The sequence below is a fragment of the Malaclemys terrapin genome, chromosome 10 (genome assembly GCF_027887155.1).
Source record: "Malaclemys terrapin pileata isolate rMalTer1 chromosome 10, rMalTer1.hap1, whole genome shotgun sequence".
NCBI classification, from domain to species: Eukaryota; Metazoa; Chordata; order Testudines; family Emydidae; genus Malaclemys; species Malaclemys terrapin.
Genome location: NC_071514.1, coordinates 48,134,642 through 48,153,683, shown reverse-complemented (window position 1 = coordinate 48,153,683; position 19,042 = coordinate 48,134,642). Strand labels below are relative to the sequence as shown.

The 19,042-nt window shown below is 44.7% G+C and overlaps 2 protein-coding genes across 2 annotated transcripts in view; one reads left to right on the top strand and one right to left on the bottom strand.

Annotated features, from left to right (window-relative positions):
* The window catches only part of LOC128844307 (adenine nucleotide translocase lysine N-methyltransferase-like), a 59,039-nt gene that overhangs the window by 9,859 nt on the left and 30,138 nt on the right, over positions 1 to 19,042 (bottom strand). The window lies entirely within an intron of this gene.
* CCDC78 (coiled-coil domain containing 78) overlaps positions 1 to 19,042 on the top strand; it is an 87,182-nt gene that overhangs the window by 42,383 nt on the left and 25,757 nt on the right. Inside the window, exons 6-16 of the mRNA XM_054041918.1 lie at positions 186 to 360; positions 1,876 to 2,013; positions 2,282 to 2,413; positions 4,147 to 4,233; positions 4,561 to 4,740; positions 8,162 to 8,335; positions 8,432 to 8,482; positions 9,600 to 9,688; positions 10,663 to 10,741; positions 11,638 to 11,763; positions 13,026 to 13,237. Of these exons, the coding sequence (XP_053897893.1) occupies positions 241 to 360; positions 1,876 to 2,013; positions 2,282 to 2,413; positions 4,147 to 4,233; positions 4,561 to 4,740; positions 8,162 to 8,335; positions 8,432 to 8,482; positions 9,600 to 9,688; positions 10,663 to 10,741; positions 11,638 to 11,763; positions 13,026 to 13,237 (1,388 nt within the window). The 5' untranslated portion in view covers positions 186 to 240. The remainder of the gene's footprint in view (positions 1 to 185; positions 361 to 1,875; positions 2,014 to 2,281; positions 2,414 to 4,146; positions 4,234 to 4,560; positions 4,741 to 8,161; positions 8,336 to 8,431; positions 8,483 to 9,599; positions 9,689 to 10,662; positions 10,742 to 11,637; positions 11,764 to 13,025; positions 13,238 to 19,042) is intronic.

The following is a 19,042-nucleotide window of genomic DNA, read 5'->3' as shown; positions in this document are numbered from 1 at the left end:
GACAAAGGAACAAAATAATTTAAGTTTTCACAAGTGGAATGAGTGTTGATGATCTCAGCTCCAGAGGTGAGCTTGGATATTGCCATCTGACTGCCCTTAGTTGGCACTAGATGAGACTTTACAGTTAATTTCAGAAATGGCAGGGAATAGATTCCAATGTCAGTTTTATTTTACTTTCCCCACAGTGATTCCAAGTTGACCCAGTTGCTGGAAGAAGCCCTGGCCGGGAACAGCAAGACCATGGTTATTTTCTGCCTGTCTCCAACCTTGGATTCTTGGCACCTAGCGGCTGTGCTGAAGACCTGTATAGCTCTCTCACAAGTTAAGAACTTCCCTGTTTTAAATGAATACTTTGTAGAGGTACAGTATAGATCCCAAATCCCTAGATTCTGGCCTCAGCTCAATCTTTTCTGGGAGGAATCTAGACATTTAATAGGGCTGGGTTGCTGAACACTGAATATTAATGGCTGCTTAAACTGCAACATCTGTGTCAATATGATGGTTGGGTTCATAGTGCATTGTTCATTGGGTTAAAAACAGGGCTGGCTTAATAGGTCACCAAAAGATACAAACGTATGTTCAAGTGCATGATTCATATCTAAATTCAACCAGCCAGACTAAATTCAACCAGTGGATGTTTGAGTTTGGTGATGTGGTGCTTGCATCCTCATTTTGTGATGATGCCCTAGGAAATTTTGCACTGTGGGAGACCAGAGCACAGAAAAGATGAGAAGGTTGGCTACTTTCCCCCTGCTGTGCTTTCTCTCCTGCCACTTCTGCCCCATCCCAAAAACCTCAGTGCTGCTTGGTGGCATGTGATTATGGATATTTTGAATTTTCTGAATTTAGCAGGTAAACTCAAACCTGAACCCAACATCTTTTGATATTGCCCAGCATTAGTGTTCTCAGACCATCATGGGCTGGAAACATTGGAGATGATGATCTGTCCTGAGCGTAGAGGCAAAGCTCTTTTCCACCCCCAGCGGCTAGTTATAGAATAGCATTTCAACCTCCTTCAAAGATTTTTTCCCGTTCCAGACACAGGGTACGTATACTTCATCTATAGGGAGAGGGTGCTTTATAAACCAAGGATTAGGGGATGGGTGAAAACCTCAGAATAAATATTTTGACTCCCCCCTTCAGTGTAATGAGAGTCCACTTGGCATATGCCTGGCAATCAGCAAGTGGCACATCAGAAGATGGCAGTCCCAGTTTTGTGTGTTTCAGTTTAGCCTCATTTCTCCAGATCAGAGACATCTCAGTACAGAATAACTTCTTTGTGTTCCACTGGTTCTGGAAAGGTACAGGCAGAGTTCCTCTTTACACTGAATTCATCCCAGGTTCTACATTTCAGGAATGTCATTCTTCTAGGATATGTCTGAGTGAAACCACTTCCTGAGACTGAAGCAGACCAACCCATGTCTCTGTTGCATGTATAGATTGCTGTCTTATTGCAGTATCCTGCCCAGAATAGAAGGGTTACAATGATCTGACAAAGAACATTTAGTTATTTAAAAGAATATGATCAGATAGGAAGAATATGGGAAAAATACAATAAAGATACAAGTGAGATGTTTACTGAGACCCTTATACAACAAAGAGGGGGATCTGCTGAGCTTTCCTTTGAAACCTCTAGTATATGCCATGGGAGCAATCAGGATACCAGACTGGATGTGTCATTAGTCGCTTCCTCTTTGGCAGTTCCTAGGAGCAGGTGTAGTCATTTGCTCCACCTCAAACAAAATGAAAACCACACCCTCTAGCAACCTGAGTTGATAGCAACCCTGTGTATGCTATCCATAGAGGAAAGAACTATTGGCAGATAAAGATTTTTGTCACCAAAATCCCATCTCCGGTTCTTTCTTTGATCCTTAGTCATTGCTTACTCAGTACTGGGCAAGGATCCTGGCCCTTCAGCACCGACTATATGAACACATGGATCTTAGGAGTGCCATGGAGAGTGAGAGCATAAGCACCCTCCGAGAACAGGTCCAGTGCCTCACCAATGAAAATGTAAGTGTGAAATGCAAATTTGTCTTCAGTGCCTTTCCTGCATACTGAGTCAGGTATTTTGAAAACTTGATCCTAATCGCAGGATGAAAATGGCAACTGACAACCCCCTTTCCAATCTGTTAAAGCCACTGTATGCAGAAAGCTGTGTTTTCTCATCATGTAAGCTTCCCTTCCCACAACCTGGCTATCTGTGCAGTGCTGTGCATGGGGGAGAAGATCTTGTCTCTGCTCAGCATAGGGAGTCACTGGAGTTGTTTTGTGTACCCAGGTGCAGCTGCAGGATAGGAATGAAAGACTGTACAGAAAGCTTGAAGAACTGCAGGAGAAGATGGGGAAGCTGGCTGGTTCCAAAACAGACTTGTCATCCAGACTGGTCTTCAGTGAGGAGGAGAAACTTAAGGTAATGCATGCACCTTGGGAGCTGGAGGTACTTGAGCTGTTGAACCCCACTGAGCCCAGAAATATATGGGTATGTAGAATTCTTGGGAAATGTAAAGATATTCTCCCTGAAGGTCTATAAAAACGTGCACTCCCCAACAGCCAGGGCTACTCTACTTATTCCTTCTAGTTACTTCTGCTGGGGAAGGCTAGGACTGGTGCACTATGTCAACTTCCAGATAGCCTCTATTCCACATCACTTCCTTCTGGAAAAGGCTGAGATGTCTCAGAACGTGATCACTTAATTTCATAGTTTTTACTTGCCCTTTATACTCTTCCTCTTTGGGGTTATAAGGGAATCCAGTCTTGGGTGTCTCCACAGTTCTCAGCTGATGTGTCTCAGCATCACTATATTTTAATATTAAGGTGCAAAACTCTTCTCAGCTTTACCTATGGAGCCGTGGTCAGTGCCTCCATAATAAGCTGGTGCTCAGATCACAAGAGGCATGTCTGCTTGCAGATCTCTTTTGTGCTTATATTATTGGTCTAGACCTGTTGGCATAATCGGTAACGCTGAAGTGTTGGCCTCAATGGCAGTCCCTGAACTTTAACTGAGGCTCACAAGCATTCCTGGAGGCTAGCCTGCTTTCTCTTGGCCAAATCCTTAGTCCCGATTCAGTCGCTGCTCAGGCAGAACTCCCATTATCTTCAGTGGGACATTTATCTGAGTGAAGACCGTAGGATTTGGCCCACAGATTGGAAACATAAATACAAGGGCTTCTCTTTTTCATAAACCTTGTCAGGCTGGCTAGTCTGGCATTACCCTGTGTGACAAAGTTCTTCCTCTACCTTGGTGGGTCCTGCGCTTATTGGTGGATTTTCTCGCCTCACAGATTCACCATGTGGGTCAGCAAATAGCCCAGAGACCTTCCCCTCTGGTAGGGGCCACAGTCCAGGTCAACTCCTCCTGTGTCTGCTCAGGAATTGGAAGGTTTGGGAGGAACCAGGGCCCACCCTTTATTCCGGGTTCCAGCCCGGGACCCTGTGGACTGCAGCTGTCTAGAGTGCCTCCTGATACAGCTGCACAACAGCTACAACTCTCTGGGCTACTTCCCCATAGCCTCCTCCCAACACCTTCTTTATCCTCACCACAGGACCTTTCTCCTGGTGTTTGATAATGCTTATACTCCTCAGTCTTCCAGCAATATGTCTTCTCACTCTCAGCTCCTCTTGCTCCCAGCTCCTCACATGCATACCACAAACTGAAGTGAGGTCCTTTTTAAACTCATGTGCCCTGATTAGCTAGCCTGTCCTAATTGATTCTAGCAGTTTCTTAATTGGCTCCAGGTGTCTTAATTATCCTGCCTGTCTTAATTGGTTCTAGCAGGTTCCTGATTACTCTAGTGCAGCCCCTGCTCTGGTCACTCAGGGAACAGAAAACTACTCATCCCGTGATCAGTATATTTGCCCTCTACCAGACTCCTGTACCCCACTGGTCTGGGTCTGTCACACCCGGCAAACTGGAACAGGCATATACCACCTTCGCATAAAGGGGGAGTCACAGAGTCTCTTGAACAGATTCTACAGGGTAAAATATCTCTGATTTCAAAAGTAATTTTTTGAAGAAATCTTACCTCTCATTGTCCTTGAAACCCCACTTGTGTCCTGTAAGCCCTCATTTCAGGAAACTGGAATTTCCTGTTGCGGATTTCTGTACCTAAGATTACAGTCCAGTCTCATTTGTGTCTCTCGTAGATTTCTAAGGACCTCATTGATCTCCAGATCGAGACAAACAAAATGAGAGAGCAGTATGAGGCAGAGAACTTTGAACTGAAAAATATGGTACGTGGCACTATAATACTGCATTACATTCTGTATGCATTAACCCATCTCTGCTGCTCTTCTAAATCATCCTCTGTCAGATACACTGACTCTAGGGCTAGAATCTAGAATCTTTGGTGTGCACCTAATACCCACAGTTTGTCCCTGACTCTTGCTAGAGCTGTCATTCTCCCTTCACTTGCATGAGCATTGAAATGCACTCCCAAACTTGTCAGTTGTGCGCTAAGCCCGATGAGAACCTGTTTGTCCAAGTGAAAACCTCGGAATGTTACACTGCCCCACTCAGTTCCTGTTGTAGAGTCTAATTGTGCCTCCTGCACACTGTAGATCCTGACCCTGGAGAACCATATTCTGGAGTTGGAGCTCCATGATGAGAAGGTCACTGGGGAGCATGATGCCCTACAGGAACGCCTGCACACTGTAGAGACCAATCGCAAGGAGCTGGCTGATGAGTACATCATTCTGAAAAGCAATTATATGGCCCTGGGCAAAGAACATGAACAGGAGGTGAGTGAGACCTGCTAACCTGCTGAGTTTTCCTCACAATGCAGGCTTTGCTCTCACTGATGCTGCTCTCCTCCTCTGTGCACATGCCTGCCTGCTGCCTCTTCAATTTCTACTTTGCTGTTGCTGGAGAACATCTTCCTGTAGGGCCTGGGAAAGAGCATGAATGTGAGCTCCTCACAGAGCAGCCTTATTTGTTAGTGCATGAACAAGGATGTGTAATGGACCGTAAACAAAACAGTGAAACTGCAGTGAAACTACACATAAAATATTGTCAGAATAAACATACTGAACAAATGGAGAAGGATTTTTTGGGGTACTTTCTTTTAGTAATCTTAGTTTCTTTTTATCCATGGGAGGTATGCAATTTTCAGGTGGAAATGTGATTTTCAAGTTGACATGTCCCTTTAAAATTTAAATTATAGTTTTAATGGTATAGTAATAATATCTAGTATATTCAGCCAATGATCTAAGAGCACTTTACAAAGGTAGGTAAGTGTCAATAGACCCATTTTACAGGTATGGAAATAGAAGCACAGAGATTAAGTGATTTGCCCAGTCTCACAGCAAGTCAGTGGCAGAGTCAGGATTAGAAATCTAGGGTGAAATCCTGGTTTCATTGAAATCAATGGGGCCAAGATTTCATCAGTAGTCTCTTGACTTCCTGTCCCCTGCCTTAACCACTGGACTCACTGCTGGAATTGAGTGATTTTCAATTAGCTAGCTGGGACTAGTCACAATGTGTGGCTTTTGCTCATTATTTTTTCAGTACAGATTTTTCAAAAGGAGCCTCAGGTTCAAAACCCGCAGTGGTCTCCTCAGGACACAATGAGCCTCTGACACTCTTCTAATTATGAGCTGTCTGTGAACTTGCCAGTGTGTTGTCATGGCTGCTTGGCCCAAAAGCATCTCTGTGAACTCATTTGTGAGCTCTTGTAAATAACAGGGAGAGTCTCCAAAGCATTATGAAAACAATTCTGTGTTTCTATTCAAAAATTGCTCTGTGTCTGTCCAAGACAAATGAGATTGGCTGGATTGGCCTTTTTAGCCATACGGCCCTTTTGGAGAAGTCCGTCCTCTAAGATGTCAGTCAGTCATTTTGAGACTGTTAGCAAATTTATTGTAAATCCTCTTTCAAGTCAGTTAATCTGTGGTCTACACTCAGCCCTACCCTTCTTTGCAGGGGTGTGTATGTGTGTGTGTGTGTGTATGTGTGGATTTTGATGTTGGCGGTGTGCAGATCAGCCATTGCAAGGCCCCCAAATGGCCATGTAAACTGCCTCCAAACTGGGCCATCCACCCTGAAAGGATCAGGATTGCTGTGTAAGGGAGATAAGGAGAAGCTTCTATTGTGCTAACTGGGCCTACAAATTTACCTTGTGAGCTCAACTGTTGAAGGAAAAGAAAGAAAGAAAAGAAAATTCATAAGATGTCCCAATATGCAATAATAACAAATGATGATGGGGAAAGGTGCAAAAGGGAGATAAAAAGACTGAATTAGTCTGAACCCAAAGGCCTCCTGATATAGCTCAAGGACTGTGTTAAGATCATGCCTGGTAAACAAGAAAATGTGGATCCAGAAATCAATTAACTAACATCGATGTGTCCGACATTAGGCCTAATTGGTGGACAAAATAATGGGGAGATGGGCTATTCCAGCCATCACACCCCTTGTGGGTCCTTGAAGAAAGAGGCTTTGGGAGGAAAATACAGAAGAACAGACAGAGGCTACTGGAGCGAGCTTCACCATAATAGCTGCCATCTCCACTGTCTCCTGGGATTCCAGACCTCCTTCGTTCTAATCCTCAGAGATATCCAGACTGGCCAGAGAGAGGGACCCTGATAACATCGCCATCTCTTCCAGTTCCAGCTGAATCCCAAACACTGCCTGGGATGAAACAGGATTGGATTATAACAACAACAGCAACAATGACAGCTCAAGCCCATCTAAACTAACTTCTTCTCTTTGGCCCCAAGGTTGCAGTTATTTCCATTTCAGATACCATCTAAGAGAATGTCCGACCAAGGGGGTGGGTATTTCTTTTGAAAGCTCTCTCCAATGGAAAAGGGAATGGGGATGTTATTACGATGAATGTCTTATTTCATACTTTACATTTCAAACCCTTTATCTCTTTTTTCCCTTCTTTTCTTTGTCTTTAACAAAAGGTTAAAAGGATTTTTAATGGTGTGTTTGCCATAGTACCAAGCAAGCTGAGGTCTCTGAATACCAAACCCAGATCTTGTTTAACACCGTTTAATGTTGGACAGTGACTGTATTAACACCTTTGGCCCATATATTCCATCTAAATCAATACAATACTTCTTCTGATTTACCGGAGGGTGCTGTGGGGTTCTTCAGGGACATTGGGAGGTTGTGCAACTTCCTTAAAATAGCCCTTTGCAAATCTTGGTCCTGTCTCCCTGTAGCTATCCACATAAAGCAAAATCTCATGCAGCCTTTCTTTTCCTTGGGAGCTCCTGTCAGCTTTTACAGCTGTATCTCTCATCCGTTTGTCAGTCTCTCTTTTCTCCTCCCGTCACTGCCTCAGCCCACCCTATGTTATCTTTTGATCACCCATTATTGAAATGGATGACTAAGGTTACCAAAGCATCACATCCTCCAGGATTCAGCGAATTGGTAACAATTACTCAAACTTGTCCTCAGTCAAAAACCCCATCAGAATTTTGTTATTTAATCCTCCCTTGAGATATGAATTCCCTCACTATTCACTCCAGATCCCCTGTAACTGAGCCTTTCTAGTTGAGAAGCTGTTTATCCTTCCAAAATGTGTCAACTTCCTACTGGCACTGCATTGAATCTGAATGGCTAGGTGGTGCTGTGGGTTAATCTACTTCTGGAGATCTGCGTTCAGCTATAATAAAGATCAAAAATGAAATGACTTGGGTGGCATCAGCCTAGTTCCTAGAGGATATCTGTCCATTTTTTGTAACACCATTCAATTTGGTCACAAAAGGTCCAGGACTAGAATAGTAAGGGGCACTGCAGGTCAGGAGTGAGAGGCATTGGCAGAGCTGAGAGGGTGGGGAAGAGGATTAGCAGGAGGACCTGCAAGTCCTGAATGGCAGAGCTGTGTGAGGGCTCCAGAACTGGAATAGCATGGATGCTGCAGGGGAGAATTGAGGGACATTGGCAAAGCTGTGTAAGGAAAAAAATCACACAGCAACACCTCTGCTCTCTCTAGCTGGTTCTAGTTAATGGTACCAGTCCTGCCTTTTCATGAGAATTAAATAGTTCACCACCATATTCAGACAGGTGAGAGAAAAAATCTGCTATCCAGAGGGATAAGAGTGAATGCTTTGTGTATACAAAGAACTGCATGTGCATGATGAATAATACACACTGAGAGCTGGAGAGGGGAAAGATTAAGAAATGAAACAGTTCCCTTCTTGTTTTACTTTGCAGGTTGCTAAGAATGAAGAGCTGAGCATAGAGCTGCTAAACCTGGTCAACACCAGGAGCTCCCTTCCTCAGTCATGGAGTAACAACTCCCCGTCCCAAGCGCTGGCCAATGAAACCTCAGCTGAGCTGGAAAGGGTGCGGGCTGTGGTCCACCGCCTCTCTGCCCGGAAAGTGAAGGTATGGACTTGTCTGGCCTCCTAGGTAGTCTGATCTCCTTGCTTCCACCAAGAGACCAGAATCTGACCACTGCCCTGTTCTGTTTTTTGAAATCAGCCAGAAGATATAGTTGCCTCTGAACACGAACGTCGAAAATTGGAGAGACATGTGAGTGTGGAACACTGCATGTGTATCTGAGCTGTGTACTTGTGATTATTTATTGTGTGGGGTTCATCCTCCCTGCCCACCCTTCCCCCATGCAAAACATCTGTCAGACTGAATTTGGAGAATTGCCTACACCTAGTTTCTTGAGAGCTGTGTAGTTACCAAATAGCATGTACTCTCTCTTCAGGTTGTTTGTTAGAAAACTGGATCTGCATTGTTTTATACAGTGTTTTATACAGTGACTTCTGCAAGGAGAGGCTGCAACTGGAGGAGCTGGGAGCTTCCCCCAGCCATTTTCATTGGGCAGATATAGACAAGAGTTTTAAAGGAAGTGGGTCTGTGTTACCTGCTAAGTGCATGTTCACCATAATCTCACAGAAGGGTTGGCTCAGTGGTAGCACCTCTGCACTGCTGTGTGCAGGAGACTCCATCCCATTCTCTTGCCCCCAGAGCTGGGAGAGCTGCACAATCAATCCACATAGTATCCCACTGAGGGGAAAAGAGCACAGAAATCACTGAAGTCAAGCGAGCTGTGCCTGCTTACGCCAGCAATGTATTCTGCTGATGTTTCAAATTGCTCAACAGTGAATCTTTGACTAGTTAAGGGAGTATTAGCCTTCATTCCTTGGCTGAATGGATGGTGTGAAAATGAGGGATCTTGAGAGCTCTGCTAGGGACACAGATGACCTCCTGGAGGTGGTGGTGATAAAGCAAACCCAGAATGATGGGCTGGAGTAGCCTCTTGCCTTAGTTGCATCATCATTTGTGTGATATTGACTAGTGCTTCAGTACCTGCCATTCAGTTTCTCATGGTAAACTGACCCTCCTATCCACATCTCATCTGAGTCCACTCTTAGTATGATGATACCTATGCAGCCAGGATAGATTTAACACAACCTTCCTATTGTATTAGCTGTATTGTAGTGTATTAGCTGCTCCCTATTCAGTCTGCCCTTTCCCCTGCATTTCACTTGGCCCCCGTTAGCACACATCTTCCCAGCAAGTGGCAATCCGTTAGGTAACTGGTAATTTTTTCTCATTCTCAGTGAGCTTTCTCTGCAGTTCAGTCATTCTCTTTTGCAGGATGCCTTTCATCTTCCCATTCATTCTTGTCCTTTAGATGCTTGGAAACCAGGATCACATAAAAGCTGAGATTGAAAAGATGAAGCAAACGTACGATTCTCAGCAACAGAAGCTGGAACAGAGAGTGTGAGTGTTTGAGGCCATCCCACCCCCTAGTACAGTTGTCTGCCTGGCCCCTCGCACTGGAATATCTCAGCCTCACCAACATGAACAAAAAAATTAAAAAAAAAAAAATTAATGGAGATATCAAGGTCCCTTCCAGTTCTGACCTTGAAAGGTCATCGAGTCCAGCCCCCTGCCTTCACTAGCAGGACCAAGTACTGATTTTGCCCCAGATCCCTAAGTGGCCCCCTCAAGGATTGAACTCACAACCCTGGGTTTAGCAGGCCAATGCTCAAACCACTGAGCTATCCCTCCCCCGTTGAATATTGAATAGCATCCCCATTTTACAGCTAGAGATAAAGGCTAGGAGTCTCAAGGGGCCCTGTGGCTTTTAGGTGCCTGTCCCCTATTGAAGTGGGATTTGGGTCCCTAAATCCCTGATGCCCCTTTGAAAATTGGAACCTAACTGACATGCCCTGGATCACACAGAGTCTGTGACAGAGCATGAACTGAGCCCAGGACTCCCGAGTCCCTGTGTCTTGAGCATATGATCATTCTTCCTTCCATCAATAGGCAGAGACTGAGGAGCTCAGTTCATGCTAGGGGAAAGGCTGGTACTGGGGGGGGGGGTTGCTCTCCCTTTCACATTAGCAGGCTTGGGATGAAATTTGCCTTTGGTTTCAAGTGAACTGAGTTTGATGGTCTCAGCCTAGCATACAGTGGTCCACAGTTGGTAGTATCTGCTTAGGATATCAGGCTTGTTTGGGCTGCTCAGCCTTGAGGACATAAATTGGCAATGTTGCATGGAGCTGTGGGGTAGGACAGGTGTATAGCTCCTGCCTATGCTTTTATGGCTCTAATCAATACTATCGGTTCCTTGCCTTAAGTATTACAGTATGCCAAATGGCCTGGACAGTATTCTGGGCCAATGGAGCAGCCATTGATGGAAGAGCACCTCAGTGATTAAAGTGAACATGTCCCCCATTCTGTGTATGCAGGGTGGCAATGGGGAAGGAGCTGCAGCAGTCCAAGAGAGTGATTCGCAATACTCAGCACAAACTGGTGGAGCAGTCAGTGGTAAGATCCCTAGGACCCATCCTCTGACACTGTGACTCACCTAGATTGTCAGCTTCTCCTTTGGTTATACAGCACCATACACTAGTAACTTGGAGCCAATAGCAAGATGGGTGAGGCTCTGATCTGGAAGTCTCCCCTCCATGAAGTCTTGTCAGCATCTCATTCTGCAGGAGGGCTTGATCAATCTCGACTGCTATTTCTGATAGCAGGGTCAGACGATATCCAGGAAAAATGCCTGTGTACAGCACATTTGTGCAGCACTATGGAGCAGGGCCAGCTCATCCTCCATGGATGTGTCAAGTTTTGTGCTTCTGTCTCTAAGAAGCCAGAAACTGTCAGTTCCTCTGGATAAATGAACCCCCTTAGTACCTGGAAGATTCAGTTCTTCAATACTAAGGGGCTATGTAAATGAGTTGCTGAGTCTTAGTCCAATTCTTAGTTATTGAACAGCTCTGTGCCTCAGATTCCCTATCTATAAAATAGAGGCAATAAGAATTTCCTCCCTCACAAGGTTCTGAGGCTTCATTCCATAATGCTTGTAAAGTGTTTTGAGATCCCCAGAGGGAAGGTGCCAATGAAGTGCTCAGTTGGTGCCCAGATTCTCTGGGGGATGGGCAGCATAGAAATATGTGCAGTAAACATTTCCTGAGTTGTTCTTGGATGACAGCAGAATCTTCCCTCCCTCTCTGCCCCTTATGAACTGTCTCTTGTGGTCCCTTATGGCCTGCTTTTAAATAGTGCCCCTTTCCTGGGAAAGTGGACTGTTTGAAAGTAAAGTTTCTAAGTTAACCTTCCTTTTCCTATTGAATACTAGTGATTAAAGCTCTTCTGGCCAATAGGAGGCTCAGGGAAGAGCCTGATTCCCTGGGGGTGACTGTATGCTTCCTGTGCTGTAGGTGCTGCTCACCTCTCAGAGCCAGCTCAAAGAGGTGGAGGTTGAGAATTCCCAACTGCAACTTCAGCTGAAGGAACTGAATGAGGAATATCGCTGTCGTCTTACTCAGTACATCAAGGACCTGGCGGTGAGGATCCCTGCCACGTATGGGCATCTGCATTTCCTTTCTTTGGGTTTAGTTATTCCTTCTGGTTTTACAGGGCAGACATTTGAGTTTGGGTACTGCCCACTGCTCTCAAACCACTGCTGTTTCCCTCTTCGAGCTGCAGGCTAGTGGAACATGCAGTGCAGTAATACCACTCTGTCTGATGGCTGTAGGGAGAGTTGAAGAATGGGATCTTTTCTCCCTCTTTATGAAAGTCTAACTGTACACTGCATGTGCTCTGATTGCAGCCAATGAGTCTGGGGGCAGGAGTACCCAAATCATTCCTTGCACCAGATTTCCCATGTGACAGCCCAGAACAATTACTGAGTCTCTGCCATGTCTCTCTCTCAGTCAAGTTATTTTAATTGCACTTTCATTTTATTTATTATGGCTACTTTTCAATTGGCTTCTAAACCCAGTTCCCTGGAAGTCTCTCTCAGCAGGCCAGACTGTGCCACTTTTAGCTTCACAGTGTGCTGACTCCATGGTTTGTGGTAAAAGAATCCTCCCTTTTTTCCTCCGGGAGGAAACATGATCCATGGCCCCTTCACCTTTCCTGCTGTATCACAGAATCTTGTAACATGAGTGGCCTAAGGTTATTATGGGAATACATTTCTCTGGCATGCAACCAGTCTTGCAGAGGATCACTGAGGACTCAGAGCACTGCAAAAGTGTCAGACTTCATGGCATAGGACCTACACTGATCCCTGAGTACATTCTGCAGGACAGTTCATTGAGAAAAATTGGCCATATCTTGGAAGAAATCTGCTAGTCTCTCCACCCAAGGTAGCAGTACAGAGTCTTTGCCAACAGCTCCAAGAGATCGCAGTGTGGTGATGGATCAAGAGAACAATTGAAGGGAACCTTTGCTAAGAAGAACAGTTCAGTTTCTAATAGAGCTATGTAATCTTCTGAACAAACAAGGAGTCAGAGATAGTGTGGCCTAATAGAGTGAGCAGAGGAATAGAAGCCAGCACTCCCACCTCTGCCACTGACTGTGTGTCCAAGGCATTAACGTCTCTGTGCCTCATTTTCCCCACTTGTTGGAGGCTAGTTAGTTTGTACTGCACTTACTAATTGGAAAGTGCTGTAAATTTTAAGGATTCTGATGATGAGGAGTTCTCCTGTGTACCGCCATGCAGGACAGGGAGTAGCCATCCTAATACATTGGTCGAGTGTCTTAGGAAACAGCCATTCCTTGTCCAGCAGTCTGCTTGAGCTGATTTCCTTCTCTGTGTTTAAAGGAATATATGGACAGTAAATCAAATGCTTCTAAGGTGCCTAACAAAGTACCAGCTGACCATGCTTACATGAAGCGCTTTGTGGATGGCATGGTGAAGGACATTCGGGCTGCCCATAAATCTCGGGAGGAGCAGCTGGCTGGAGCTGTGCGTAGTTACAAGAAGCGCATGCAGAACCTTGTCAAGAGGCATGAAAACCTGCTGATTGCTTATAGGTAGGTCAGGGGGCTTTTGAGTCTTTTCTGTAGCCATGAAAGATCATCATCCCTCTAAAGCACCCAGGTAAGGACTGCTTAGAACAATTTGGGCTCTATAGTCCTTCAGAGCAACACCACATCATCCTCCATTAATGGTGGAGAGGCAACCAGAGGCTAGTGATTGGAACGGAGAATTTGTGGTCTGGAGACTTGGGTTCTGTTTTTGACTCGCTAAACACTCTTGAAAATCAGAAGCAAAGTGTCTCAACTTATGCACCCAAAATTGGGACTCTTTTCAAAATTCAGGCATTCTTTGTGCCTTAGTTTCCCACTATGTAAAATGTGAATTAAGACACTGGCTAAACTTTGTAAAGCTCTATAGACAAGAGGTGCAGTACAAATGCACAGCACTTACCATATATACTCGTTCATAAGCCGAATATTTTTGGTAAAAATGTGGTGCATCAAAGAGCGGGGGTTCGCTTATAAATGGGTCTACACCAAAATGTGATGGTTTTAAACTCTATGGAATCATTGAATTGAATATCTAATACATTGTCATTTTGTTTACCTGGAGCGTCTGCAGGCATGGAGCCCCTCAGCTCCCTGTGGCTGGGAACGGCAAACCGGAAGTTCCCGCAGCTCCCATTGGCTGGGAATGGCGAACTGCGGCCACAGGGAGCTGAGGGGCTCCATGCCTGTAGACGCTACAAGTAAATAAAACATCCCGTCAGCGGCCTACTCTGACAGGTTGGGAGCCAAAGTTTGCCGACCCATTTATTGATGTCAACACTGCACCCTTTTAAAGTTGCAAAGGCTTTGTTTAGTGGACTAGATTGGCTTGAAATGGACCTCATAAGTCTCGAGCCAATATGAAAATATAATGTGCAGAATTGATGAAATCTCTAATAAAATTGAAACAGCCTGTTATCATAGAATCTCATGGTTGGAAGGGACTTCAGGAGGTCATCTAGTCCAACCCCCTGCTCAAAGCAGGACCAATCCCCAGACAGATTTTTGCCCCAGATCCCTAAATGGTCCCCTCAAGGATTGAACTCACAACCTTGGGTTTAGCAGGCCAATGCTCAAACCACTGAGCTACCCCTCCCTACATGCCCATCTACAGGGCTGCTTTGAAATAAACAAAGAACAATAATAATTTGACAGTGATAAAGCAGGTGACATTCCTATATAAAGTCCTACAAAATCTATAACTACTATAATAATAATAATCTATTTTCATACTAGTATTTAAAATGAACAATGGTGAAATCAAAAGAAAAAGGTCTTATCATGCAGCGCTCAAACTTAAAGTTGTTGAATATGCAGACACAAACAATAATTGTGCCACTGCTCGTGAATTCTGTATCAATGAGAAGCAAGTAAGAGAATGGCAAAAAAATAAAACACTAAAAGACATTCCAAGAAGCAAGAAAAAATGACCAATGAGTGTGCTTCATTTCCTGAGCTAGAGAAAGATCTCAATAATTGGGTTCTTGAATGTCGACAAAATGGGTACATTGTCACTAGAACTGGAATTCGTTTGCGTGCTCTGCAAATGTCGAAAGACGACAAATACAAGTCAGTAAAGTCATCAATGTTTGTTGCATCAGCGGGTTGGTGTACTCGCTTCATGAACTGTCATGGTCTCTGTCTTCGTCAGCGAACAATGATAGCGCAAAAGCTGCCTAGAGATCTGGAAGAAAACATTGAATCTTTCCAAAGGTTTATTATAAAATATCAAAAGGAATATGCATTTGAACTGTCACAAATAGGAAATATGAACGAAACACCAATGACATTTGATCTCCTGTGCAACAGAACAATAACCGGTGTTGGTGAAAATACAGTTTTAATTAACTGGCCATGAAAAAAATCCATTTTACGTTGGTTTTATCATGTTTGGCAAATGGATCAAAGCTCCCTCCTGTTATTTTTAAAAGAAAAACCTTGCCTAAAAACATAAAATTTCCTGATGGTGTCATCGTACGTGCACACGAAAAGGGATGGATGGATGAAAGTGGGACTATTGAATGGCTGGAAAAAGTGTGGAATAAGAGACCAAGAGCACTTTTCAAGAAACCTGCTATGCTCACTTGGAACATGTTCAGGGCACACAAGATGGATGAGGTGAAAAATGTGGCCAAAAATATGAAAACTACTTTGGTTGTAATACCTGAAGGCTTAACTTCAGTTCTACAACCGCTTGATGTCTGCCTGAACAAACCCTTTAAAGACAGGCTACGCAAAATGTGGTCTGAAACTCTGAATGGATGTGCTCAGGCATGGCAAAGTTGACAAAAGGCGGGAATCTTATGAAGCCCGAAATCCATCTGATCGCCCAGTGGATCCAAGGACGCATGGGTGTCCATTCCCTCGGAAATGGTAGAAAAATCATTTAGGAAATGCTGTATTAGCAATGCACTCGACGGGTCAGAAGATGATGCCATATTTGATGATGACACAACAGAGGCTGATGATGAGAAGGAATCTGAGTCTGAAGACAACACTGCCGATATTACGATGACAATACAGGTGCAGCTGTGACTGAAGCCAAATTTAATGAACTGTTTGGTGAATCAGAGACTGATTCAGACTTTGAAGAATTTTAAGACTTTTTAAAGTCTCATATTGTTTTGTTTTAAATATCCATTTACTGATTTTAAATAGTGACTGTAATTTTGAAGGTGAATACATATTTGTTCAGTTATTAGAACAACAACAGTTTTTTCGTTAGAGTACATTAAAATAATTCTAGCAAAACTTTTGAGTTTTTAAAATATAGCAGGGGTTGGCAAAGTCCCGCAGCTCCCATTGGCTGGGAACGGCAAACTACGGACACTGGGAGCTGAGGGGCTCCGTGCCTGCAGACGCTCCAAGTAAACAAAATGTCCCGACCTGCCAGCGGCTTACCCTGATGGGCCAGGAGCAAAAGTTTGACAACCCCTGAAATATAGGGTCGGATTATGAAAGGGTCATGCAGTTTTTGCTATTTTTACCTAACCATCTTGGGGGGTTGGCTTATAAACAAATGGGCTAATGAACGAGTATATATGGTAGAATCATAGAATATCAGGGTTGGAAGGGACCTCAGGAGGTCATCTAGTCCAACCCCCTGCTCAAAGCAGGACCAATTCCCAACTAAATCATCTCAGCCAGGGGTTTGTCAAGCCTGACCTTAAAGTATCAGGGGGTAGCCGTGTTAGTCTGTATCTACAAAAACAACAAGGAGTCTGGTGGCACCTTAAAGACTAACAGATTTATTTGGGCATAACCTTTCGTGGGTAAAAACCTCACGACCTTAAAAACCTCTAAGGAAGGAGATTCCACCACCTCCCTAGGTAACCCATTCCAGTGCTTCACCACCCTCCTAGTGAAAGTTTTTCCTAATATCCAACCTATACCTCCCCAACTGCAACTTGAGACCATTACTCCTTGTTCTGTCATCAGGTACCACTGAGAACAGTCTAGATCCATCCGCTTTGGAACCCTCTTTCAGGTAATTGAAAGCAGCTATCAAATCTCCCCTCATTCTTCTCTTCTGCAGACTAATCAATCCCAGTTCCCTCAGCCTCTCCTCATAAGTCATGTGCTCCAGTCCCCTAATCATTTTTGTTGCCCTCCGCTGGACTCTTTCCAATTTTTCCACATCCTTCTTGTAGTGTGGGGCCCAAAACTGGACACAGTACTCCAGATCAGGCCTCACCAATGCTGAATAGAGGGGAATGATCACGTCCCTCCATCTGCTGGCAATGCCCCTACTTATACAGCCCAAAATGCTGTTAGCCTTCTTGGCAACAAGGGCACACTGTTGACTCATATCCAGCTTCTCATCCACTGTAACCCCTAGGTCCTTTTCTGCAGAACTGCTTCCTAGCCATTCTGTCCCTAGTCTGTAACAGTGAATGGGATTCTTCCGTCCTAAGTACAAGGCTCTGCACTTGTCCTTGTTGAACCTCATCAGGTTTCTTTTGGACCAATCCTCTAATTTGTCTACGTCCCTCTGTATCCTCCAGCGTATCTACCACTCCTCCCAGTTTAGTGTTATCTGCAAACTTGCTGAGAGTGCAGTCCACGCCATCCTCCAGATCATTAATGAAGATATTGAACAAAACCGGCCCCAGGACCGACCCCTGGGGCACTCCACTTGAAACCGGCTGACAACTAGACATGGAGCCATTGATCACTACCCGTTGAGCCCAACGAACTAGCCAGCTTTCTATCCACCTTCTAGTCCATTCATCCAGCCCATACTATTTTAACTTGCTGGCAAGAATACTGTGGGAGACTGTATCAAAAGCTTTGCTAAAGTCAAGGAATAACGCATCCACTGCTTTCCCCTCATCCACAGACCCAGTTATCTCCTCACAGAAGGCAATTAGGTTAGTCAGGCATGATTTGCCCTTGGTGAATCCATGCTGACTGTTCCTGATCACTTTCCTCTCCTCTAAGTGCTTCAGAATTGATTCCTTGAGGACCTGCTCCATGATTTTTCCAGTGACAGAGGTGAGGCTGACTGGCCTGTAGTTCCCTGGATCCTCCTTCTTCCCTTTTTTAAAGATGGGCACTACATTAGCCTTTTTCCAGTCATCCGGGACCTCCCTTGATCGCCGTGAGTTTTCAAAGATAATGGCCCACGGCTCTGCAATCACATCTGCCAACTCCTTTAGCACCCTCGGATGCAGCGCATCCGGCCCCATGGACTTGTGCTCGTCCAGTTTTTCTAAATAGTCCCGAACCACTTCTTTCTCCACAGAGGGCTGGTCACCTTCTCCCCATACTGTGCTGTCCAGTGTAGCAGTCTGGGAGCTGACCTTGTTCGTGAAGACAGAGACAAAAAAAATCATTGAGTACATTAGCTTTTTCCACATCCTCTGTTACTAGGTTGCGTCCCTCATTCAGTAAGAGGCCCACACCTTCCTTGACTTTCTTCTTGTAGCTAACATACCTGAAGAAACCCTTCTTGTTACTCTTAACATCTCTTGCTAGCTGCAACTCCAAGAGTGATTTGGCCTTCCTGATTTCACTCCTGCATGCCTGAGCAATATTTTTATACTGCTCCCTGGTCAGTTGTCCAATCTTCCACTTCTTGTAAGCTTCTTTTTTGCGTTTAAGATCAGCAAGGATTTCACTGTTAAGCCAAGCTGGTCGCCTGCCATATTTACTGTTCTTTCTACACATTGGGATGGTTTTTTTCCTGCAACCTCAATAAGGATTCTTTAAAATACAGCCAGCTCTCCTGGACTCCTTTCCCCCTCATGTTATTCTCCCAGGGGATCCTGCCCATCAGTTCCCTGAGGGAGTCAAAGTCTGCTTTTCTGAAGTCCAGGGTCTGTATTCTGCTGCTCTCCTTTCTTCCTTGTGTCAGGATCCTGAACTCTACCATCTCATGGTCACTGCCTCACAGGTTCCCACCCACTTTTGCTTCCCCTACTAATTCTTCCCGGTTTGTGAGCAGCAGGTCAAGAAAAGCTCTGCCCCTAGTTGGTTCCTCCAGCACTTGCACCAGGAAATTGTCCCCTTTACTTTCCAAAAACTTCCTGGATTGTCTGTACACCGCTGTATTGCTCTTCCAGCAGATATCAGGGTGACTAAAGTCTCCCATGAGAACCAGGGCCAGCGATCTAGTAACTTCTGCTAGTTTCCAGAAGAAAGCCTTGTCCACCTCATCCCCCTGGTCTGGTGGTCTATAGCAGACTCCCACCACAACATCACCCTTGTTGCTCACACTTCTAAACTTAATCCAGAGACTCTCAGGTTTTTCTGCAGTTTCATACCGGAGCTCTGAGCAGTCATACTCCTCTCTTACATACAATGCAACTC